The sequence below is a fragment of the Lithobates pipiens genome, unplaced genomic scaffold, assembly GCF_037356315.1.
Source record: "Lithobates pipiens isolate NorthernLeopardFrog02 unplaced genomic scaffold, aLitPip1_a1.2 Scaffold_169, whole genome shotgun sequence".
Taxonomy (NCBI): Eukaryota; Metazoa; Chordata; class Amphibia; order Anura; family Ranidae; genus Lithobates; species Lithobates pipiens.
Genome location: NW_027507754.1, coordinates 301,541 through 328,188, shown reverse-complemented (window position 1 = coordinate 328,188; position 26,648 = coordinate 301,541). Strand labels below are relative to the sequence as shown.

General features: G+C 43.4%; 1 protein-coding gene across 2 annotated transcripts in view; it reads right to left on the bottom strand.

Moving 5' to 3' along the window:
• Positions 1-26,648, bottom strand: part of CCDC81 (coiled-coil domain containing 81) — a 106,203-nt gene that overhangs the window by 64,015 nt on the left and 15,540 nt on the right. For both annotated transcript variants that reach the window (XM_077484921.1, XM_077484923.1), the window contains exon 2: positions 25,043-25,118. In XM_077484921.1, the coding sequence (XP_077341047.1) occupies positions 25,043-25,109 (67 nt within the window). In that variant the 5' untranslated portion in view covers positions 25,110-25,118. The remainder of the gene's footprint in view (positions 1-25,042; positions 25,119-26,648) is intronic.

Sequence of the window (26,648 nt, the reverse complement as noted above, 5' to 3'; positions counted from 1 at the left end):
TTAGGAGATATTTACCTGAAGACAGCCACCGCTGTCTACGGCGCATGCGCCGTAGACAGCGGTGCGCAGGCGCACTGGGTAAGCCGCAAATCACGGCGATATGCTGCGAGTGTCGGCTCCCGTGCGCATGCCATCTCTGCTCCGGCGAATCACAGCACCGGAGCAGCGAGACCCACAGAGACCCACCAAGAAGATGGATGCGCCGGACTACAGGGGACAGCGGTGACTTCGCTGGCTCCTGTGTCAGGTAAGTGACACATAATGGACTACTATGCGATGCATAGTAGCCCATTATGCTTTACCTTTGCAGGGAATCAAAGAGGAAGTAAACCCATCAGGGTTTACTTCCTCTTTAAAGGGGTTGTAAAGCTTCACTTTTTTTTTTTTTTAAATAACAAACATGTCATTCTTACCTCCACTGTGCAGCTCGTTTTGCACAGAGTAGTCCTGATCCACGTCTTCTGGGGTCCCTCGCGGCTGTCCTGGCTCCTCCCCGCATTAGATAACCCCATCTGGAAAGTGCTCTCCCGGGGGGTTAGCTTGTGGTCACGCTCCTCAGTCCTGTATCCGGCGTCCATAAGCCGCTGACTACAGGACTCAGCCCCCCCCGGTCCTTGCATCATTGGAGCTGATTGACAGCAGCGCGAGCCAATGGCTGCGCTGCTATCAATCTATCCAATGAAGAGCCCAGAAGACTGGGCCAACATCAAGCGCGTTCTCGAGGCAGGACTTTCAAGGGCTCAGGTAAGTAAATGGGGGGGGGGGGGGGACTGCAATCGCCGAATGCTTTTTCACGGTAATGCATAGGAGGCATTAAGGTGAAAAAACATGAACCTTTACAACCCCCTTAACCTTTTTTGAGTCACGAGCACCTTTAAGACCCCTTTTACACTGAGACACTCAAAGACTGCCCATAAAACATTGAGCGTTTTAGCTGTGCTTTTGCAGCGCTTTTGCAGCGCTTTTGCGGCATTATCGGTGCTCTTTTTTTAAGGTCACGGACATCGCAGCCATCAACCATGCGCATTGGATCCCCAGCGGGCACGCGCCTGCTATCGCCCTTAAAAGTGCCGGCGTACACCTACTCCGATTTGCGGAATGACGACGGCTGATCGGCTAGTGGTTAAAGTGGTATTAAACCTTCACAGTAAAAAAATGTTGATGGGCAGGGATTTTATAACAGAAGAGACCCTTGTGGTCCCATCTGTTATAAATGCCTCTCCTGACCTGTCCACGCATGCATAGATCATACATTTATGTGTGCCATAGTGAAATGATTGAGGGCTGTGTTTGACAGCTAATAACCTGCTAATTCTAGCACATTATGGCATAAACCTCCAGGGATCCATTTAAAAAAAATAGAGAGGTATGGGGTTTGCGCCACCCTTTACTTTGTTCTCAGGGCTCCCTGAGCAGAGAGCTGGTAACTGTCAGTCACCACTGTCTGCTGTGCCCCCTCCTTACTCACTGGAGCGCTGGGCTGTGTGTGTGTGGGGGGGGGGGGGGGTGGCTGTCTCAGGCCCTTAGCAGCTCACTGAGAGGCTGAGCCAGGTGTCAATCCACACATGTGAGCAGGTCCCAAATTCATTGTCGCAATCTTGCCCCAGCCTGTATTGGCTCTGCGACGTCAGCCGACAGCAGGCTTCACCCCGCTGTCTGCCGAAAATGGGTCACAGGACTCCTGTGATCCATAGGAGAAGTACAACCAAACGAGCTTTGGCTGTATTTCTCCTTTAACCGCTTGCCGACCAGCCTCCGCCATTACACTGTGGCAGGTTGGCGCGATCCCGCTGCAATGCGGGGGTGCCGATGCTCGTGGCTGACGCTCGCAATGACCGCCGGCCACGAGTGATTACCGCCACAAGAGGCAGAACAGGGGTGTGAGTGAGTGTAAACACAGAGACAGATCGGGAATTCCTATAAGCTAGGAACTACAATCTGTCATCCCCTCTAGTCAGTCCCCTCCCCCTTCAGTTAGAAACACACACAGGGAACACAGTTAACCCCTTGATCGCCCCCTAGTGTTAACCCCTTCCCTGCCAGTGACATTTTTACAGTAATCAGTGCATTTTTATAGCTCTGATCGCTGTATAAATGACAATGGTCCCACAAATGTGTCAAAAGTGTCCAATGTGTCCGCCATAATGTCGCAGTCCCGATAAAAATCGCGGATCACCGCCATTACTAGTAATAAATAAATAAAAATGCTATAAATCTATCCCCTATTTTGTAGACGCTATAACTTTTTCGCAAACCAATCAATATACGCTTATTGCGATTTATATTTTTTTTACCAAAAATATGTAGAAGAATACATATCGGTCTAAACTGGGAAAAAATTCACTTTAAAAATAAAAAAAGGGGATATTTATTATAGCAAAAAGTACAAAATATTGTATTTTTTTTCAAAATTGCCTCTCTCTTTTTGTTTATAGAGCAAAAAATAAAAACCGCAGTGGCGATCAAATACCACCAAAAGAAAGCTCTATTTGTGGGTAAAAAAGCACGTCAGCTTTGTTTGGGTGCAACGTCGCACTGTCAGTTAATTGTCAGTTGTTAGTTAATTGCCAGTTTTTGCGACACAGCAAAAAATGGTCCAGTCATTCAGCAGCCAAATCTTCTGGGGCTGAAGTGGTTAAAACATTTTTTTTTATCAGATTTACTACTGTTTTAAGTAAGCCTTACCGAGGGTGAGCAACACTTGTAGTGGATAAATTTATGTTTAAATGCACCAGAGCCACAATGTAATCCGGTTCCCATAGAAGAATGAAGAATGGCTGCTGGGATCTGCATGTTTGAATAGTCAATAAACAAACATGATACAAGGAGAAAGAATGAGTACTGAGTCCCCATAATGTATTAATGTCGCACGGAGCTTTTGTGCAGAAAATCCCTGTGCCGATGCACAAATATATTTGCTTGTACATGTAAGCATAGAATACCTGTTTATATAAAACTCCTGGCAACGGTGCAATCACTCAACAAAACGACCACACTGGGTAAGGCCAGCACTGGTCACTGAACCCTATGGGAGGCATAGCTTTAGTGGAAGCACATACAAAGGCTCCCGAGTCTTCAACAGTCCTTCACTTTGCGACCTTTCTATTATTCGCTGGTCGCTTTGTAGACCATTAAATGGTTGGGGTTAATTTTAATTTAACCACTTCACCTCCAGCAGATTTACCCCCTTCATGACCAGGCCATTTTTTGTACTACCGCACTACATTACTTTAGCTGACAATTGAGCGGTCGTGCGATGTTGTACCCTAATAAAATCGATGCCCTTTTCTTCCTACAAATAAAGCTTTCTTTTGGTGATATTTTGATCACCTCTGCGACTTTTATTTTTTTGGGTTATAAACAAAAAAAACACTGACAATTTTGAAAAACAAAAAAAAACAATATTTTTTACTTTCTGCTATAAATCATATCCAATAAAAAATGGAAAAATCTAATTTATTCATCAATTTAGGCCAATATGTATTCTGCTACATATTTTTGGTAAAAAAAAAAATCCTAATAAGTGTATATATTGATTGGTTTGCTCAAAATGTATAGTGTTTACAAACCATGGGATGTATTTATTGAATTTTTTTAATTTATTTTTTACTAGTAATGGTGGTGATCAGCAACTTATAAAGTAGTGGGACTGCGACGGACAAATCAGATACTAAGTGACACTTTTTAGACTTTTTTGGGACCCAGAGACACCAATACAGTGATCAGTGCTAAAAATATGCACAGTCACTGTACTATTGACACTGGCTGGGAAGGGGTTAACATCAGGGGCAATTAAAGGGTTAATGGTGTGCCTAACCTGTGCTTGGTTACAGTGTGGGAGGTCAGGCCCGTCGCGCCAGGACAGGCAAAACAAGCAATTGCTTGGGGCCCCGAGCTGGCCTGGGGCCCTGTCGCGCCACTGGCCGGCGCTTCCTATAAGCTGCAGGCAGCCTGTAGTGTGGCTGAGTTCCTCTTCCTTCCTCCTGCAGTCCGTGCGTTACAGGAGATTCAGTTTCCTGTTCCCGGCCGGAATGACAGGAAGTGCACACGCTCACGTCCTTTCAGTCCGGCGGGCCGGGAACAGAAAACGGAATCTCCTTTCGCGCGGTACGCGGTAGTAAGGGGGGTTAAAAAGAACACGGGGGGGGAGTAGTAAGGGGGGAGGCAGTCATCAAGACCCATTTAGCAATAAAAATATGGTAGCTTGCTGACCATAATAAAAACAATTACAATAGCTTTCTTTACATTTTCTTTCTTGACCATTCCATTTCCATCTTATTGCTTCTTTTTTGAAGTGTGTGTGCGTGTGTTTTAAGTATGTTGGATTTAGTTATTGTGCACTTTTTTAATGTATATTTGATTTTATGGTACAGTGGTGTTTTTTTTGCAAATGTTCAATTGTTGAAAATGTTTTATGCACATTATATGCAACAGCAGTATTTGCATTGTAAACCTTTTTTATTTATATAAAGTGTTGGTGAACTTAAACTGTATCGCTATGTTGTGATTCCTGTAGGCTTTGCGTGCGCGCGCGCGCGGGGGGGGGGGGGGGTCCTCCATGTCCATTTTGCTTGGGGCCCCCAAATTCCTTCAAACTGCCCTGTGGGAGGTGCTTGTACTATGGGAAGGCAGGGATCCGTGTTCCTAATTTGCACTGGATCAATACCTTCCCTACTGACAGAACGCCAGTCTGCGGACTGCAGTTCTGATTGTGTCCTGAGTAATCGGCAGGTTCTAGCGGACATCGAGACCGCCGGACCTGCTGATTGGCTCCCACCATGTCCAATCATAGCAGGAGTGGGTTGCCGATGGCGCTTCCCAGACCCAAAAGTGCAGGATCACGTACTAGGTATGTGATCCAGCCCAGGAGAGCCGCCTTGCTATATACAGTTGTGCTCATAAGTTTACATACCCTGGCAGAATTTATGATTTCTTGGGCATTTTTCAGAGAATATGAATGACCACACAAAAACGTTTCTTTCACTCATGGTTAGTGTTTGGCTGAAGCCATTTATTATCAATCAACTGTGTTTACTCTTTTTAAATCATAATGGCAACAGAAATGACCTAAATGACCCTGATCAAAAGTTTACATACCCCAGTTGAAAGATGCAAGGGTCTATCAGGAGTCCAGAAACACATTGACCTTTTATATACACACACACTAATTACAAGCAAACAGATCCCAGGCGAGGATGGTTACCTTTAAAAACCATTCAAACCCCTTTGTGTCAACTTGTGTGCACATGTTATCATCCCAAAATCACAAGGGTCACTTGGGTAGTTTCTGTTGCCATTATGATTTAAAAACAGTAAAGCAGTAAAAAAAAACAGTAACTTTAAAAACAGTAAACCTTTGGGGGCACTCCGCACATGCTCAGTTTGGTGTGTATTGCTAGAGTGTATTGCTAGAGATTTTTTTTGAAGGGTGCATGTGATCGGCACAGGGCCAATGAGCACTGTCCAGACAGAGGGTCAGGGGTCATGCAGCCTCATAGGACAGTCAAAGCAGAATTTAAACTCCTCCTACAAGTTTTAACCAGACACTGTTAGAAGTCACAAGACTGTTATATACTGTTGATGAGAAAAGGTATTTAGCAGTTTATATTTACTAAAATAATGGCATTTTCGTGTACTGTGGGAGGCCAGATATAGTGAATGCAGGGTCCCGGGTTTAGTAGAATTTTAAGACATACTTTAAAATAACTTAAATAACTTTAACTTTAAATATAACATTGAAATGCCTCATGCAGACAAGACAAAAAAAAAGCTGCTTTGACTGGTGTTTGACACCTCTATTTTAGCCTCTGTGTTAGCCTATGTTTCCATGCAGACATAGGCAGTTACAGGAGTTATAGAAGAGGAGCATTTACAGGCTTAAAAAAAATCATAGTTGCGCGTTCATGAGAGGAGCGTTTGAGCAGAAAAAACGCTTGAAGTGCCTTTAAACATGTAAACTCTCCTAAATTCTAAACATGTTTAGCACTTGAGCATTTATCTATTACAATGGCAAAAAATAAATAATATTATGGCCAATGGAATGAATGAATGAATGCCCTAACACTCAACGCGCCTAAAAGCCTTTGCAAAATGCTGCTTTATGTGCATTTTTTGTTGCTGCTTTTCTCCTGCCAGGAGAAAAGGAATTCAGAGGAGCTGGACAAATGCCCAGTGTACATGGGGCCAAACAAGGGGGCTGACAGGAGAGAGCAGAATGACAGAGAGATGAGTTTACTAGTCTGCTGCTTCTCCATTCACTGTCCAGTCACAGCCTGGGGGTGGGACAAGACCTGTAAGTGTTACGTGGCTGTAGTAGTTAAAGAAGCCAACAGCTCCCCCTATCAAATATTGATATGTTCCCGGGTGTACTTACAGGGGTCGCCATTGCGATCTGGCCCCCTGCTCCAGGGGGCCCTTGTGGTCCCCCCTGTATGCTGGGATAGACATTCAGCGGTTGCAGGAGGGAAATGGTGGGCATTGGCTTCTCCACATGCTGCTCCTTCTCCTATCGGCTGCTGCAGGGGATACTGACAGGATGGGGAGCGGGGAAGGGGCCAGTAAATGTGTCATTTACCAGCCACTTCCTTTTTTTAATGAATAGAGTCAGTGATTGTTTTTTTTTTAAAATCAATTCATAGTTGGGCATAGTAAACAGCGTTTACTATGCCTCAGTTTAGTAATGAACGGGAAGCTCTGTACAGAGCTTATTCTTGATCATTTATTCTGTGGAGCTGAGGCTGCAGAAAAAGGGACTGATGAATCTGTTGTCAGTCCCTTTCTCTGTCTCAAAAGTGAGACATTTGGGGTCTGTTTAGACCCCTGATATTTCACCAAAGACCCCCATATTGTAAAAAATTATAAAAAAAACTATTGAGACCAGTGGCAGAACTATCAGGGTCACATTTGCGACTGGGCTCCGGGGTTCTGCCACCGCAGGGGGACCCCAAGACAGCAGAAAGGTGTCCCACTATGGACCATAATAAAGGGCCCAGGATCAGTGGGAAGGGCCCCAGTCAGGGGCCAGTGGGGCCCCTCAGGATTTTTTTTGCATCGGGGCCCTGAAGGTTCTAATAACGCCTCTGATATGTTCTATTTTATATTTAGGTTTAGTTTTCTTCTCTTTCTTTATTATTATTTATTGTCTTATTTTGTTTTGCATGTGGGCAGATTCTTGCCCAAGTGAAATAATGGTTACTTAAAGCAGTTGTATACCTGCTGAAGTTTTTTTTTTTCTTCCTGACCTGCAAAGGAAAAGGCATAATGAGCTAGTATGCACCAATCCACCCGAGGATGCTGACATGTTCCCTCAGTGTTTCTTCCGGGTATCGAGACTCCGGCGCTGTGAGTGGCAGGGTCCGGCGTCTGCCGGACTTTCAGCCGAGAATCCCCTGTGCACATGCGCCGCTGCAGTCAGCGGCGCATTGCGAGGGGAATATCTCCTAAACCATACAGGTTTAGGAGATATTTTTTTTACCTACAGGTAAGCCTTATGCCCCGTACACACGAGCGGACTTTTCAACATCCAAAGTCCGTCAGACCGAGTCCGTCAGACTATCCGATCGTGTGTGGGCTGCAACGGACTTTAGCTTCGCAAAAGTCTGACGGACTTTAGAAATGAAGCATGCTTCAAATTTTCCCGACGGAACTCCGCCGGACCCGGTCCCCTTCGAAAACTCCGCTCGTGTGTATGCTACTCCGACGGACTAAAACCGACGCTAGGGCAGCTATTGGCTACTGTCTATGAACTTCCTACGTCGAATCCAGTCGTACGTCATCACGTTCGACTCCGTCGGAGTTTGGTGTGATGGTGTGTGGTCAAGTCCGTTCGGTCGAAAAGTCCGCCAGAACTCCGTCGGAACTCCAGCGGAACTCCGGCGGAACTCCTTTGGAGGTCTGTCAGACTTAATTCCTCTCGTGTGTACGGGGCATTATTATAGGCTTTCCTGTAGGTAAAAGTCAAAAAATTGACTATGCAACCACTTTAAAAGGAGAAGACCAGCCTGAGCTTTTTAGGCTGGGCTTCTCCTATGGGTCCCAAGAGTGCAATTCGTTTTGCACTCCTGTTACCCGTTTTCAGCAGAGAGCAGTCTGAAGGCCACGCTCCACTGACGTCGCTGCCATCTGTCAAGGCACTGCGTTATCCCGACTTCCCAATGTCTTGATTGATGGCAGTCTCAGCGAGCTGCTGAGATGGCCGCTCCCCGCCCCTCCACAGCTCAGCCGCTCCAGTGAGCGTGGAGAAGCAGAGAGGAGAGATGCTGACTGATAGGCAACAGCTCTCCTCTCGGGGATCTGTGAAAACCGAGCCATCGGCGATGTTCGATCGCTCAGTTCTCAGTGCAGGGACAGATGCTGCATCGGTGTGATGCTGCATCCACCCGAGGTAAGTATGAATCAAAAAAAAAAAAAAAGCCATACTTCTCTTTTAAGTATAGTTGTTTTTGTTGAACCAGATGATAAGATATGTTTATATTGATTTCCAAAATATTAGAGGATTGTCCTTCTCAAGTATCACTAATGTTGTGATATATGGGTAGCGATCCAGACTATGGGCTTTTTGAATGTAACCTTTGAAACTATTTAATAAAAAATAATATTTTAAATTTTTTTATATTTAGGTTACTAAAAAAAGTTAAATATTTTTAAATGTCTTACTTCTGATAACAAAATAAAGTATATACAAAACCACAACAAGATCTTTTTAGGTATTATTAAAGCGGGAGTCCGCCGGGACTCCGCGTTTTTTTTTTTTTTTAAAAGCCAGCAGCTACAAATACTGCAGCTGCTGACTTTTAAAATAGTGACACTTACCTGTCCAGTGCGCCCGCGATGTCGGCACCCGAAGCCGATCTCTAGATCGGTACTCGGGTGCTGCCGCCGCCATCTTGGGTATGGGAATCAGGAAATGGAGCCTTTCGGCTTCATTTCCCGGTTCCCTACTGCGCATGCGCGAGTAGCGCTGCGCAATAAGGACGGTCCCCGCTGCCTCTGGGATCTGTGTGTTTCCCAGCAGGCAGCGGGGCACTTGCGGAAGGGGGCGGGCACTTGCGGAAAGGGGCGTAATCTACGCCCCTTTCCGCAGAGAGCTATCCCGGAAGTGGGTGCAGTTACCTGGATTATCCAGGTAACTGCACCCCCCTCCTCCCTGAAAGGTGCCAATTGTGGCGCCGGAGGGGGGGAGGATTCCGATGAGCGGAAGGTCCATTTTAGGGTGGACCTCCGCTTTAAGGTATAACTAAAGGCAAAACTTTTTTTTTTAGTTGTTGATAGAGTGGAGAGGAGAACACCTGTCAGTTTTTATTGCTGTCTGTGTCCCCGTTAGGGAGATTCACCCTCTCTATTAGTCCTATTTACTGTTATCATCAAAAGTGAAAATGAAAGAAAATCCCAAATGTTGGGTTGTCCCCAGTAATAGAGTATAATAACAAAGGGCAACGCTTCCAATGGGGACACTAGTTCTGGTGACAACCAGTGATTCCCCGATTTTCTCTCACTTCCTGTTTTGGCTATGGGACAGGAAGTAAAGGGAAATCTCCCCAATGGGACACAGATGGAAAAAAAAAAAAAAACTGACAGGTGTTATAACCCTCCCCCCCAAAAATAAAAAAATTGTTGCCTTTAGTTATACTTTAATACGATTTCTTTAATCCCTATTTAGCAACTGGGCCATGACAAACATTTTATAACAAGCAAGGTAACAATATACAGATTGGAAAATTGTTATATCATGTTCACTCTTACAATCGCACCAGTGGATTAGCATAGTGTATAAAGAAATGCATTGTGTGGCAGTCACCATTATCTCCTAGTAACAAGATATAAACCAGTTTGAATGGAACTTGATCAACAAAAGATTCAGAAAAGAGCAACCTAGTAAAGCAGCAAACACACAAAGCAACTGTCTCCAGAACTCATGACATATACATACATATAAATACAGTATCTCACAAAAGTGAGTACACCCCTCACATTTTTGTAAGTATTTTATTAGATTTTTCATGTGACAACACTGAAGAAATTATACTTTGCTACAATGTAAAGTGAGTGTAAATTTTCTGTTCCCTCAAAATAACTCAACACACAGCCATTAATGTCTACCAGGGTGTTGTCACTTGAAAAAAATAATAAAATATTTACAAAAATGTGAGGGGTGTACTCACTTTTGTGAGATACTGTATATCTGTACAGTACACATTTTTAAAATTATGGGCAAAAAATGTTAGTTCTAGGTGAGCATCTGGTTTCTGGTATGTCTTAAAAACCTAATCTCCCTGCAATAATTACAGACCGCTTCTATTCATCCAGAAGGTTTGGGTTTTCCTGCCCACCACCTTTGTGTGTCTCAGCATCACTTTATTCTTTCTCTGTAATAAAAAAAAATAAATCCACCTAGTGGACCAAATTATAAAGAAGGTCTATCTCAAGCCATACCACTGCTTAAAAAATACTACACATTTATAAGGCATAAAAATGTGCTTTCAAAATAAGTTTTCATTTGCTTCAGGTCTCCAAAGCACACAAAGCTCCAAAAAAAAAAAAAAAAAAAAAAGTGCAGGAAGTAGAGCCCGGTCATGTGACTTCTCAAGTCAAGTGTCCACCCTCTTCTACAATGATAGATGTTCACTGCATTAAGCAGACAACACTCCATGGGACCAGTCTTCGTGGAACGCTAGGGTTCTTCCATAGGTTTATGGTATTCCTCTAGCAGTGAGCAATTTCTGACTCTGGGATAAGTAATCACTGATGACCTTTAAGCCATCAAAGGGGTAAACTGTTAGCCCAAAAGGGGATACTGTTCCCAATCAATCTAAAAAGGCCCTTTTCCAATCACCACCTATACACCTATCTAAGAAGACCCATCTCTACTGACCACCTATACACCTACAGTATATAAGAAGTTACTACACCTATCTAAGAAGGACCTTCTCCACTGACCACCTAGACACCTATATAAGAAAGCCCTTCTCCACTGACCACCAATACATCAATGTAAGAAGGCCCCTCTCCAATGACCACCCATACAAGAAGACACTGTTCTACTGACCACCTATACAAGAAAGACCTTCTCCATTGACCACCTACACACCTATGTAGGAAGGCTTTACAACTAAGAAAGCCCTTCTCAAATGACCACTTATACACCTATATAAGAAAGCCCTTCTCCATTGACCACCAATGTATCTACAGTATATAAGAAGGTCCTTCTCCACTAACCACCTATACACCTATGTAAGAAGACTCTACACCTAAGAAGGCCCTTCTCCAATGACCACCTATACACTTATCTAAGAAGGCGCTTCTCAACTGACCACCCATACAAGAAGGCGCTGCTCCACTCACCACCTACTGTATACACTTATACAAGAAAGCCCTTCTCCATTGACCACCTTTATTCCTATATAAGAAGGCTCGTCTCCACTAACCACTTTTACACCTATATAAGAAGGCCCTTGTCCACTGACCACCTATACAAGAAGGCCCCTGTCCACTGACCACCTATATAAGCAGGCCATTCTCCACTGACCAACTAATACAAGGAGGCCCTGTTCCACCGACCACCTTTACGTGTACAGTGAGGGAAATAAGTATTTAATCCTCTGCTGATTTTCTACATTTTAATGGTAGGTTTATTTTTACAGTGAGAAACAGAATAACAACAAAAATATCCAGAAAAACGCATTTCAAAAAAGTTATAAATTGATTTGCATTTTAATGAGTGAAATAAGTATTTACATAGTTACATAGTTAGTCAGGTTGAAAAAAGACACAAGTTCATCCAGTTCAACCTTAAAAACAAATAAATAAAATAAAAAATAATCCTACAATCCAATATACCCAATGTTATGCCCCCAATTGATCCAGAGGAAGGCGAAAAAACCCCCAGCAAAGCATGCTTCAATTTGCTACAGCAGGGGAAAAAATTCATTCCTGATCCCCCAAGAGGCAATCAGATTTTCCCTGGATCAACTTTACCTATAAATGTTAGTACCCAGTTATATTATGTACATTCAGGAAAGTATCCAGGCCTTTCTTAAAGCAATCTACTGAGCTGGCCAGAATCACCTCTGGCGGGAGTCTATTCCACATTTTCACAGCTCTTACTGTGAAGAAACCTTTCCGTATTTGAAGATGAAATCTCTTTTCCTCTAGACGTAAAGAGTGCCCCTGTGTCGTCTGGGTTGACCGTACAGAGAATAACTCAACACCAAGTTCACTATATGGACCCCTTATATATTTGAACATGTTGATCATATCCCCCCTTATTCTCTTCTTCTCAAGAGTGAATAAATTTAGTTCCTCTAATCTTTCCTCATAGCTGAGCTCCTCCATGCCTCTTATTAGTTTGGTTGCCCTTCTCTGCACTTTCTCCAGTTCCCCGATATCCTTTTTGAGAACTGGTGCCCAAAACGGAACTGCATATTCCAGGTGAGGTCTTACTAATGATTTGAACAGGGGCAAAATTATATCTCTCTCTCTGGAGTCCATACCTCTCTTAATACAAGAAAGGACTTTGCTCGCTTTGGAAACAGCAGCTTGGCATTGCATGTTGTTATTGAGCTTATGATCTACCAAAACCCCCAGATCCTTCTCCACTATGGATTCCCCCAGTTGTACTCCCCCTAGCATGTATGATGCATGCATATTCTTAGCCCCCAAGTGCATAACTTTACATTTATCAACATTAAACCTCATCTGCCACATAGTCGCCCAATTAGACAGTGTATTGAGGTCGGCTTGTAAATTGGAGACATCCTGTAAGGAGGTTATTCCACTGCATAGTTTGGTGTCATCTGCAAAGACAGAAATATTACTTTTGTTCCTAGACCCAATATCATTTATAAAGATGTTAAAAAGCAAGGGTCCAGTATCTTCCCAGCTATAGAAGTTAAGCTAACAGGTCTATAGTTACTTGGCAAAGACTTTGATCCCTTTTTAAATATAGGCACCACGTTCGCCCTACGCCAATCCAGTGGGACTATTCCCGTCATTAATGAGTCCCTAAAAATTTGATACAATGGCTCTGAAATTACAGAGCTCAATTTGAACCCCTATCTATCAGCAAGATTTCTGGCTTCCAGGTGTCCTCTATACAGGATATAAAATAAAACATGGAAACCAAACCAAATAAATGATACGGTGATACCCCAGACACTCATCCACTCACCCCAACTATACCAGGAAAAAGAAAGGGTATAGTAAGAGTGACACATAAAAGAGCTCCAGAGATATAGTGTCTGAAAAAATGCAAGCCAAGTATCAAAAATTAAAGATTTATTTAAAAAAATAGGATTTTTTGTACTCACCGTAAAATCCTTTTCTCTGTAGTTGCCCGACTGACACAGCCCCGTTTTTAGACCATCGGGTTGCCTTCAGGAGAGGACTAGGCAGAACATGTTAACATGTTATAACAAAAACAGAACTTTCTAGTTCTGTCCAAGGGGCGGTCCCTTAGGTAACAACCCCCCAGCCTGCCTCCTGCAGCCTCAGTACGTCACCAAGCAGTATAACGTAAAAAATAGGAGGGGAGGGTGCTTTGTCAGTCGGTGAACTACAGAGAAAAGGATTTTACGGTGAGTACAAAAAATCCTATTTTCCCTTACGTTCACCGTCTGACACAGCTCCTTTCTTAGACCATCGGGATTGTCCCCAAGCAGTGCCAAAACGAGGGGTGGGAAACAGCATAAAAACTTCACCCACATTGGCATGTGGGAAACAGTATAAAACTTCACCCACAAAAAATAGAGTGCTCCTCAATCTGGGAGTCACTACCTTACAAACCACCTCAAAACTTGTGGTAACAAATCCAACAGTGCATTAAGCTTAAAAGTAACTGTGTTTTTCACCAAAAAAGAACAGAAAAAATTGTAAGTGCAATTGCAATTACACAGCCGCCTGCAAAGCTTGCGGCCAAAACAGGCATCAGCTGATGCACCGACATCTACCTTGTAGAATTTTGGTGTGAACAGACGACCAAGTCGTCGCTACACACTGAGCGGAAGATGCTTGATGTCGGAAGGCCCAAGCCGTTCTATTGTCCTGGTGGAGTGGGCCGTGACCGGAGAGGGGGGCACCTGCCCCTTCAAGGCGTAGGCTTGTACTACAAACTGTCTGATCCACTTGGAAATAGTGGCCGACGAGACCACCGTGCCTTTTTTCGGACCAGCCACCGAAACCAACAAGGAGTCTGACTTCTGAAAGGGAGCCGTAGCAGACAAATATACCCTCAGAGTCCGGACCACGTCCAGGGAAAGGAGGCCCACCTCTTTAGGATGTGTCGGTTTAGAACACAGAGATGGTAACACAATGTCTTCATTGATGTGGAACGCCGAAACCACCTTCGGTAGAAAAGAAGGTTGCGGATGCAACACCACCTTATCCTTATAGATAACCAGATAGGGCGACTTGCAAGACAAGGCCGCCAGTTCCGAAACCCTCCTGGCCGATGTAACGGCCACTAGAAAGACTACTTTCTGGAAAGAGTCAACAAGGGAATTTCCAGAACCCTCCTGGCCAATGTAACAGGCACTAGTAAAACCACTTTCTGGGAAAGAGTCAACAGAGGGATCTCTGATATTTTCAAATGGCGGTTTTTGAAACGCCGATAACACCAGGATCAGATCCACGGGGTAACGGTGGACGCACCGGAGGAACTACATGTCGGACCCCTTGAACAAAAGTGCTCACTAGAAAGTGAGACGCCAGGAGTCGCTGACAAAAAACAGCCTAGGCTGACATTTGTCCCTTAATGGTGCTTAAACCAAATTCTGGTCTACTCCTCGCTGTAGAAATAGCAGGATCCTGGAAACTGAATAGGTGCACGGATGTCATCCTGTCTCCGTACACATAGAGATGTATGTCTTCCAGGTACGATGGTATATCTTCTGAGAAGAAGAATTCTGTGCTCTCAACATAGTCAAGATCACCGAGTCCAACAGGTCTCGGTACCTTAGCATCTGGCTCACAGCAGCCATACCGTTAAAACTAGCTCTGGTAAAAACAAGATGGAAAATCAGACCTTGACACAGAAGGTCCTCTTGCAACGGCAGTCAGCAGGGAGTCTTCACAACCAGGCGTACTAGTTCGGCGCTCAGAGACGCCAAGACCAATCCGGGATATTAATCTTACTGGAACCCCCTTGGCTTTCACTCTGCGAAGCAGACGTGGTAGTAGCTTTTTCAGAGCAAAGTCGTAGATCAGCCAGTACTGATCCCATGGAGCCACCAGCGCGATTGACAGGTCCGTCTAAGGATCTCTTATCCTGGATATGATCTCGGCCCTTCCCGATTGAGACGGGAGCCAGGAGATCCACGTCTGGTGTGGCCCACCGCAGGCACATAGCCTGAACATGTCTGGATGCAATGCCCATTCTCCTGGGCCCATCATCTGGCGACTTAGGTAGTCAGCCTGCCAGTTTCTTCCTCCCGGATGTAATGGCCAACAAGGCCGGTACCTGCCGCTCTGTCCACTAAAGGATGTGAGCGACCTCACGTGCTGCAGCCGAGCTACTTGTTCCTCCTTGATGGTTGACATATGCCACCGCCGTGGCATTGTCTGACTGGATCCTAATCGTACACCCTCGTAGTCTCATTGACTATGTGGAGAGGCAAGCCTGATTGCTCGGAGTCCAAGCACATTGATCGGCAACTTGGGTTCCTCACCCAACCAGAGACCCTGGGTCGACTGTACTCCCAGTACTCCACCCCAGCTGGTCAGGCTGGAGTTTGTTATGATGACGGGCGAATGTAGAGGTAGGAACAATTTCCCGGACTGAAGTACCGGGGACCTCAGCCACCAGAACAAGGAGCCCCTGACTGACTGGCTCACCCGGATCTGCGATCCAGGGATAATGGAGATACGTCCCATTGTGTCAATATCACCTTCTGCGAGACTCTGGTGGAAAGTGGGCATGAAGTACCATCTCGAAGGAGATCACAATGAGGAGGGCTTCGTGCCGGAGCAATGCAGGGGGCTCGCGTGGCAGGCGGGCCAGGGGGGGTGCCCGGGCTCGGGGCTTCCAGACTTTCCGAGCCCTCTCTGTCCCCCCCAGGTAAGGGTGGCGGGGCCCGTGTGGTACTTGGCTTGACCTGCCAGTGGAGGGGGGTTCCCCCTGGGGCCAGAGGGGAGGGCCGCCTGAAGCGCTCTCTCCCCCCACGACTCCCGGGGTTCCCCCTCCCGCAGACACACTTCTCTGGATCCCGCGGGCATCGGGTGGGGAGCCGGGAAGCCTCAAGCTCCGTGGCCTGGTGCCTCCATCTCCCCTCGCACCCACAGTGGCCTCCGAGATCAGATGAGATCGGGTGCTTCCAGGGCAGAGTGCCGTAGATTTTGTGGGAATTTCAGAGACTTGGTTCAACAGCTCTCATGATTGACTGGGAACCATTCAAGAGAATTCCCTTTATCGCAGGGATAGAGAGGGTAAAAAAAAGGGGGTATGCCTGTATATTAAGAATAATGTACAAGTGAATGTGAGAGATGACATCGCTAAGAGCTAGGGAGGAGGTGCAAACCTTATGGGTAGAACTCCAAAGGGATGAAACTAAGGGGAAAGTAATACTGGGAGTATGCTATAGGCCCCCTCATAAGGGAGAGGAGGGGGAGAGGGACCTCCTATCACAATTTGGATTAGCGGCAAGGATGGGAAGTGTCATCATAATTAGAGGTCGACCGATATATCGGCCGGCCGATATATCGGCCGATATTTGCCGTTTTTTAAACAATCGGCATCGGCCGATTGTGCTGATAAAAAGCCGTTTTAGAACTACAGCGGGACTTTGAAATGACTTCTGTAATAGAAGTCAGTGTAAGTTGCCATAGAAACGTCTTCCTCCTCTCTGGGCAGCCTGCCAAGAAAAGAACAGAAAGATACAATGTTTACACTTGAATGAATAAAGTCATCTCTGTGTGTAGAAGTTCTCAGTTTAACCATTTAAAGACTAAATCTTTTCTGACACTTGTTGCTTACAAGTAAAAATCCTGTATTTTCTGCCAGAAAATCACTTAGACCCCCCCCAAAAATTATATATATATTTTTTTAGCAGAGATCCTAGGGAATAAAATAGCGGTTGTTGCAATATTTTATGTCACACAGCATTTGCACAGAGGTCTTTCAAATGCATTTTTTCGGGAAAAAAATACACTATTTAAAAAATAAAAATAAAATAAAAACAGTAAAGTTAGCGGAATTTTTTTTTTTCGTCCAAAAGTTTTGACTACCTGTTTTTATTTAATATTTAGTTTTTTTTTTTTTTTATCTAAATCATACATACAAGTAAACTGATTGGAGGTTTGTTTTGTTTAATAAATGTTTAAATGTAAGATATTTTCTGTATCACTTATGAAGGCTGCTTTCACACTGGAGCGGGCAGGCGTTGATGGTAAAACGCAAGTTTTAGCGGCTCTTTACCATCATTTTAGCGGTGCTATTTGGCTGCTAGTGGGGCACATATAACCCAGCTAGCGGCCAAGGAAGAGGTTAAATGCGCCCATGAAGCACTGCTGCCAAATCGCATTGCATGCGCTTCGGCAGTGGTGCCCATTCATATCAATGGGCAGGAGTGGTGGAGGAGCGGTATACACCACTCCAAACGTGCTGCTTGCAGGACTTTTTTTTTAAGATCCTGCCAGCGCATCGCCTCAGTGTGAAAGCACTCTGTCTTTCACACAGACTGCAGGGGAGCCATTTTGCAGGCACTTTACAGGCGCTATTTTTAGCCCAAAAGCGCCTGAAAAACGCCCCAGTGGGAAAGGTGTGTTAGATCAAGGGGGATTAAAAAAAAAAATAATAAAAAAGGAAAAAAATAAATAAATAAAATAAAATCGGCCTAACATATTGGCCCAAAAAAATCGGCATCATATATCGGCTATCGGCCGCCATGATTTCTAAATATCGGCATCGGTCGACCTCTAATCATAATTGGGGATTTTAATTATTCAGACATAGAATGGGCGGAAAGGAACCACACATTCGTCAAAGGCTCGCCAGTTCCTAAATGTCTTGCAGGACAATTTCATGGGTCAGATGGTAAACGCACCAACTAGAAACAAAGCGTTACTAGACCTACTGATTACCAATAATACAGACTTGATCATGGATGTGGAAATATGGGGCAATTTGGGAAAAAGCAATGACATTTCAATTAGCTTCAGTATAGATCACACAAATAGGGGAATACAAAGGCACTGAATTTCAAAAGAGCCAACTTCCCTAAACTACGAACCTTGCTAGAAGATATTAATTGGGATAAAATCTTAGGAACAAAGAACACAGAGGAGAGATGGGTTTGCTTTAAGAGCATATTAAATAAGAGCATTAGCCAGTGCATCCCATTGAGAAATAAATTTAAAAGAGCGAAAAAAAGTCCTGGGTAGATCCAATGTAAAAATGCATATAAAAGCAAAGGCCTTCAAAAAATGCAAGGCCGAGGAATCATTATTAGCATTCAAACATGACAAGAATGCAACAAAAAATGTAGGGGTGCAATTAGGGTGGGTAAGATAGAACACAAAAGACACATAGGAGGAGAGCAAAAAAACAAGAAATTCTTTAAGTATATAAACAGTAAAAGAGGGAGGCCAGACCATATTGGCCCCATAAAGAATGAGGAAGGGAATCTGGTTACAAAGGATGGTGAGATGGCGAAGGTATAGAATTTATTCTTCTCCTCATTCTTCACGAGGGAATCGGGGGGCTTCAGTAACCAAAACTGCAGTGTTTATTCTCACGACACATCACAGGAAGCAAGGCCATGGCTAACAGAAGATAATTAGGATTAGACTTGAAAAATGTAACATTAATAAGTCATTGGGACCAGATGGCTCACACCTGAGGGTCCTTAGTGAACTCAGTCAAGTAATTGCCAGACCATTGTTCCTAATTTTTACATTCCAGTCCACTGACTGGAATGGTACCAGCTGATTGAAGAAAAGCCAATGTAGCACCAATATTTAAAAAAGGGCCAAAATACATCCCAGGGAATTACAGACCAGTTAGCCTCACATCAATAGTATGCAAGCTCTTGGAGGGGAAGATACAAGATTTTAGTAATGAAAGCTGTATAATTTGTAGTAATCAGCATGGATTCATGAAGAATCGTTCTTGCCTGTAGACATGGTGTATCTGGATTTTTCAAAAGCATTTGACACAGTTCCCCATAAACGTTTACGGTACATGGATTGAATACTGGCTATAAGGGCAGTGATAAATGGGGTAGTGATAAATGGGGAGTACTCAGAATGGTCAGAGGTGGAAAGTGGGGTCCCCAGGGTTCTGTCCTGGGACCAATCCTATTTAATTTGTTCATAAATTACCTGGAGGATGGGTTAAACAGTTCAATCCCTGTATTTGCGAACGATACTAAACTAAGCATGGTAATAACTTCTCCACAGAATGTGGAAACCTTGCAAGTAGATCTGAACAAATTAATAGGCGAATGAGGTTTAATGTGGAAAAGTGTAAAATAATGCATTTGGGTGGCAAAAATATGAATGCAACCTACTTACTGGGGGGAGGGGGCCTCTGGGGGAATCAAGGAATTTAAAAGGACCTGGGGGTCCTAGTAGATGATAGGCTCAGCAATGGCATGCTGCTGCTAACAAAGCAAACAGAATATTGGCATGCATTAAATAGGGGATTAACTCAAGAGATAAAGCGATAATTCTCCCACTCTACCAGATTCTGGTCTGACCTCACCTGGAGTATACTGTCCAGTTCTGGGCACCAGACCTCAGGAAGGATGTGCTGGAAATGGAGCGAGTACAGAAAAGGGCAACAAAACTAATAAAGGGTCTGGAGTAGGGCTGCAACTAACGATTATTTTCATAATCGATTAGTTGGCCGATTATTGTTTTGATTAATCGATTAATCAGTTAATAACCTTAAAAAAAAAGCGTGGTGTATAATTTAGTTAACATGTAAAGTTTAAAAAAAAGGCAATTTATTCTTAAATATCTCTATATGCAGTGGTGAATATAAATAACCAACTATATGGTTAAGGAGCAAAATATCGAATCCACTCTGAGAATAACAGAGATATACTGTATATATTAGAGGGGATATACTGTATATACCATTAGAGGAGAGATATACTGTATAAGGAATTAGAGGAGAGATGTACTGTATATACCATTAGAGGAGAAATATACTGTATATACCATTGTTACCGGCCGATTAATCGATTATGAAAATAGTAATCGATTAATTTCATAATTGATTAGTTGTCGATTAATCGATTCGTTGTTTTAGCTCTAGTCTGGAGGATATTAGTTATGAGGAAAGGTTACGAGCACTGAACTTATTCTCACTGGAGAAGAGACGCTTAAGAAGGGATATGATTTCAATTTACAAACGCCATACTGGTGATCCCACAATAGGAATAAAACTTTTCAGCGGAAGGGAGTTTAACAAGACACGTGGCCACTCATTAAAATTAGAAGAAAAATAGTTTAACCTTAAACTGCGTAGAAGGTTCTTTACTGTAAGAGCAAGGATGTGAAATTCCCTTCTACAGGCGGGGGTTTCAGCGGGAATCGTCGATAGTTTCAAAAAACTATTAGATAAGCATCTGAACAACCGCAACATACAGGGATATGCAATGTAATACTGACATATAATTAAACACATATGTTGGACTTGATGGACTTGTTTCCTTTTTCAACCTTGACTACTATGTAACTACTATGTAAGCTATGGTATATGGCTGAAAGGGGCACATAGAATGGGAGGCTGTGCGGGAAGCTGGATAGTTGATAATGTGGTCTCAACCCTTACACACTGATCTGAAGGGATCCAGGAGGCAGTGAATAAACTGACATCATGTATGGTCAGCCATAGAGCAAACCCAGTTCTTTACAGGAGGAGCACGAAATGCATATATTCACATCTAGTGCATAAAGTACCTTGTCCAAGTGTATGAATGGGTGCTCTGCAGGTGATGAATGTTAGTGTGCTCCACCATCAGCTGAGATAGGAGTAACCGTAATGGCCATGACAACTGAGAGATGGAAACCCCTTGTTTTTGTCTGTTTTCCGCATTCCTTGTGGCAACACACACCACGCCAAGCTCAGAGTCTCGTCACCCAGAGTGCATGGGGAGTGACTCCGTGGGGCTTGGATATGCTAGTGGATGGCCATGGATTCCCATGTTCCGCACTTCTATGCCAGAGTCCATCGCACCGTGGATCCTGGACGGTGACGCAGAGATGCATGGAGTGTCAGACGCTCGGGGGATGACGTTGAATGCTCGTATTTCATACAGTGAAACAGCTTGTGAAGTGTAGTGCTATGTGGCGAAGCATACAAAAGAAGAGGGGTACCCCAGGTAAGATTGCCCAGGGAGAAAGTGGCTACTGAGGCAGCAAGGGGCAATAATAAAGGCTGATAAAACGTTACAAAACAGTTTATTCAGTTCAAAGTTGAGAGATAAAAAGATATACTCAGTATACTGAAAAATTTTGATGACATCTTCACCGGTATCGATTAATAGGATCCCACACTACTAAAGTGGAGTGTGGTACACAGACAATGGACATAGAGACACATAAAAAAGATTACATACAAATAACAAGAAGAAGTCCGGATGCCAAATCCCCATACACACAGGGATTGTCGGCGGGAAATCCCGCTTGCTGGGTTAGGAAAAATGTGTGTATGGCCCCAAAGGATGGAAAAGAAATAAAATTATGGAAGTCGTGCTATGTTCAATGAAAAAGGCAGCTGTTACTAGGATGTGTGAGGTGAAGTTACACACTATAAAACGAGTGTATGGAGCGTCTATGTCCACATATGCCAGTATTATGTTCACTAGAGTCAGTGAAGGGTGAGTGGAGTTTGCTCCTATCAGTTAATAAGTCCTAGGGTCTGAAACTCCTATTCTGAAGTCTGCAGTCACCACATTGAGAATGCACAAATGCTGCTGCTTAGAAATCCACTGGCTGCTGTTTCTAAGGAGCAAAAATGAGCTGAAGATTCAAGTTACCAAATGTCAGCCTTAAAACCCTAATTAGTTGGAGAGGAGTGGGACAAAATCCCTCCTGAAACCTGGTGGCCAACTACAAGAAACCTCTGACCTCTGTGATTGCCAACAAGGGTTTTGCCACCAATTACTTGTCATATTTGGCAAAGGGGGTCAAATACTTATTTCACTCATTAAAATTCAAATCAATTTCTAACTTTTTTGAATGCGTTTTTCTGGATTTTTTTGTTGTTATTCTGTCTCTTAAGCCCCATACACACTATCAGATTATCTGCTGAGTTTTTCCTTCAGATTTACCAAAACCATGTAGTTGAAGCGCCTGCCTGATTGCATACACATTGAAACTCCTAAGGTTTGTCCTCATATTATATGGTTTTGGTAAATCTGAAGGAAAAAGTTAGCAGATAATCTGATAGTGTGTATGGGGCTTTACTGTTAAAATAAACCTACCATTAAAATTATAGACTGATCATTTCTTTTTCAGTGGGCAAACGTACAAAATCACCAGGGGATCAAAATACTTTTTTCCCTCACTGTATATAAGATGGTCCTTTTCTACTGACCACCTATACAAGTATATAAGATGGTTCTTCACCACTGACCACCAATATAAGGGAGATTTTCACAGACCACCAATCATATAAGTTTCTTCTCTTCAGACCCCCCAATGTAAGGGGGGAGATTTTCCACTAACTGCCAAAGCAAGCCGGAATTTCTTCATTGATCACCATAAGAAGGGATGCTACAGTTTTAACTGTTTGCATTTATTTTCTGTCCATTATTATTATTTGTTTCAATTCAATATTATTACTGAAAAGAATTCTGTGGTATAGAGCAGCCAGGTGTATTAAATATTCTAATGTGTCACATTCTTATATATATATATATATATATATATATATATATATATAAAATCTTTATTTGTATATGTAGTTTGAATGAAAAAGCAACACAATTTGAAAATAAACATAGAGAAAGCATGAAAAGTGTAAACCAGCTCAAATAAGCAGTTATCATGGTATATACATCATGAGGTCCGATTGACAGTCCGACATGGAGGGTGCCGAAGCATGGAAAACAACATAACCAATATTTTAGCATATGAACGATAGCAATAATATACTGTTCATCAATATGTCTCTACAGCAACTGTGACCCAAAGAAAGGTGAGTAGAAAATTCTGGACAGCCGCACTCCGAATGACATTTCTCGTGCCTTTATTAGAACATCAGGATCACACTGTACATGTCACCTTGATTAGCTATATACATTAGCCGGAACCTGGGGCTCTTCATTTCCTAGAGGAAAAACCTTTTTGTTTCAGCAGACCTACCTGGAGCGGTGGTAACCCCATATCTTTAACTGTGACCCAATATTAGCCATTGAACATTAGAAACAATAGCCAAGTGAGCAGGCATAGACAAAGTAGGGGCGGGAAGTGAGGGGGGAGAGGGAATGGAGAATAAGGAAGAGGAACAAGAATACCAGAGGTAGAACTCCATCATAACAGTGGTTGTATCTTACATCACAAAAGAATAAAAGAAGATTCATTGGGTCAGATCAGGGCATCTCTAACAGTGGAACTCTCTCAAAGTTCAAATACCCTCCGGTTGTGGGTCCGGCGAGGTTTTGACAGTATAGTGAATCCATATGGCCCAGCTACAATAGAATTGATCATAGCGGCTTTTGCATGTCACATCCATTCCTCCGCTGCCATTATGTCGTTCACCAGGCGGATCCAATCCACTTGGTTAGAAATTTGGGTCTTCTCCACAATACTGGAATCAATTGTCTAGCCACATTTAGAAGGTGGGGGTAACACCAACTTGCGATAATGGCTAAGGGGGACATTGGGGACATGAAGCAGAAGCTCCATTGGGGAGTCAGGTAGATCTAAATATCTAAAATGGCTTTTATTTGAGATCTGATGTCTTGCCAGTAGGGTTCTAATTTGGGGCACTCCCACCAAATGTGTAGGATCATACCCTGATGTCCACACTCCCTCCGGCAAGCATCTGAAAGAGCTGATTCTAGTTCTAGCAAGGCTGGAGGGAACTCTATACCAGAGGGAAAGCAATATGAACCAATTTTCTTGCATTTTCATATCGACTGAACTAGAGAGGGTGAGGTGATATGAATGGTCAAGTTGTGTCTCAGTGAACACGTGTTGCAGGTCTCTCTCCCACTCTATTATATATATTGGCTTTCCTTTGAAAGATAATGCCTGCAGAATCCCGTAAAAAACTGAAATGGAATGCAGGATGGGGCCATGCAAAGCTTCTCAAAAGGAGTCGCGGAGATGGGTGCGCGAATGGCCTGTGGCAGACTGTGGGTAAAATGCTGGAGCTGCATGTAGTGCCAGTCGTCTAAAAGAAAAACGGCCATATTGAGCCCTAAGGCCATCTAACAATAACAGGCACTGCTGCTGGACAAATCTACCACACCTCCCTTCTCCATCCACCGCCCAAGTGCGCAAAAAGGAGAGATGTTCCCCTGGAGTGAACACCTCTCAGGGGACCTAGGGGTGAAACCATAAACCCAATTTATTTAAGCTATCCCATTATTGTAAGGCATGAGTAGTGGTTGGGGAGACGAGCTTGGACAACCCTCTATGTTCCCGGGGTAACCCTTTCTATTTCTTTTGAGTGTTTTAAATATCCTATTTACACTAATATACTATAATCAGTAGAAAATTTCATTATTAGCAGGGGTGCCCTCAAAACTGCCATTTATTTTAATGTTTCCTCCCTGTTAGGAAGGTTGGAAAAGGCTGCCGTAGACAATGATTTATAACTTATTTATAAAATGCTGAGTTAGTGTGGAGTAAACACTGCAGTGTTCAATATCCACTCTCTATTATAAACAGGGCCGTAAGAGAGTGGGGACCCCTCATAATGACCACAGCGGGTGTGCAGGCAGAAACACCAAAGCAAAGCTCTCCCCAATAGAGTCCCCAAGGATGTAAGAAACTATTGGAGGATTAACACTCTGGCAACGATCAAAACCCAAATATCAGTTTTGGGGGGACTAACCCTTTAAACTGCCAGTCTATATTTAAACTATGCTCTTACCTTCTTCAGTGAGTTTGGGGAGTGTTGGGAATACATTTCTGCCCGTATCCTGCAAGAAATCCAACATTTTCTAGTCCTATAGGAGAGAGTTTATAAGAGGGGAGGTTAGAAAATAACCACAGTACATTAATACATTCAGCCTATAGAAAACTGGTGAAAATAACATTAAAAGTTTTTTCCTTTAAAATAATAAACATGCCTATACTTACCAGTGTGATGGTTTTGCAGAGAGAAGCCTGATCCTCTTCCTATGGGGTCCCCCACTGGCACTCCTGGCTCCTCCTCATCCGCGAGTGCCTCCATAGGAAGCAGCTTTCTATGGTGGCACCCATGCGGGCTCACTCCCAAGCCACCTTGTCTGCCTTCAGAGCTTGCTAGGGGTTCCTAAAGAAATGTCTGCCTCTTCAATATGTAACCACTGACAACACTCTTCCCATTGACCACCATTCTATTAGGGTCACTCTCCACTGACCCACCTACACACCTATATGAGAAGGCCTTTCTCCACTGACCACCTATACACCTACAGTGCCTTGAAAAATTATTCATACCCCTTGAAATTTTCTTCATTTTGTCATGTTACAACCAAAAACTTAAATGTATTTTATTGGTATTTTATGTGATAGACCAACACAAAGTGGCACATAACTGTGAAGTGGAAGGAAAATGATAAATGTTTTTCAATTATTTTTTTTTACAAATAAACATGTGAAAAGTGTGGCATGCATTTTTATTCAGCCCCCTTTACTCTGGTACCCCTAACTAAAATCTAGTGGAACAAATTGTCTTCAGAAGTCACCTAATTAGTAAATAGTAAATGTAATTTAATCTCAGTATAAATAAATACAGTTGTTCTGTGAAGCTCTCAGAAGTTTGTTAGATAACCTTAGTGAGCAAGCAGCATCTTGAAAGCCAACAAACACATCAGACAGGTGAGGGATAAAGTTGTGGAGAAGTATAAAGCAGGGTTAGATTATAAAAAAATATACCAAGCTTTGAACATCTCACAGAGCACTGTTCAATCCATCATCCAAAAATGGAAAGAGTATGGCACAGCTGCAACCCTACCAAGACATGGCCGTCCACCTAAACTGGCAGGCCTGGCAAGTAGAGCATTAATCAGAGAAGCAGCCAAGAGGCCCATGGTAACTCTGAAGGTGCTGCAGAGATCCACAGCTCAGGTGGGAGAATCTGTCCACAGGACAACTATTAGTCGTGCTCTCCACAAATCTGGCCTTTATGGAAGAGAGACAAAAAGAAAGCCATTGTTGATAGAAAGCCATAAAAAGTCCTGTTAGCAGTTTGCAAAAAGCCATGTGGGGGACACAGCAACATGTGGAAGAAGGTGCTCTGGTCAGATGAGACCAACATTTAACTTTTTGGCTTAAAAGGAAAATGCTATGTGTAGTGGAAAACCAACACTGAACATCACCCTGAACACACCATACCCACCGTGAAACATGGTGGTGGCAGCATCATGTTGTGGGGATGCTTTTCATCAGCAGGGGCAGGAAAGCTGATGGGAAGATGGATGGAGCCAAATACAGGACAATCTTAGAAGAAAACCTGTTATGCCACGTACACACGACCAGACTTTTTGACAGCA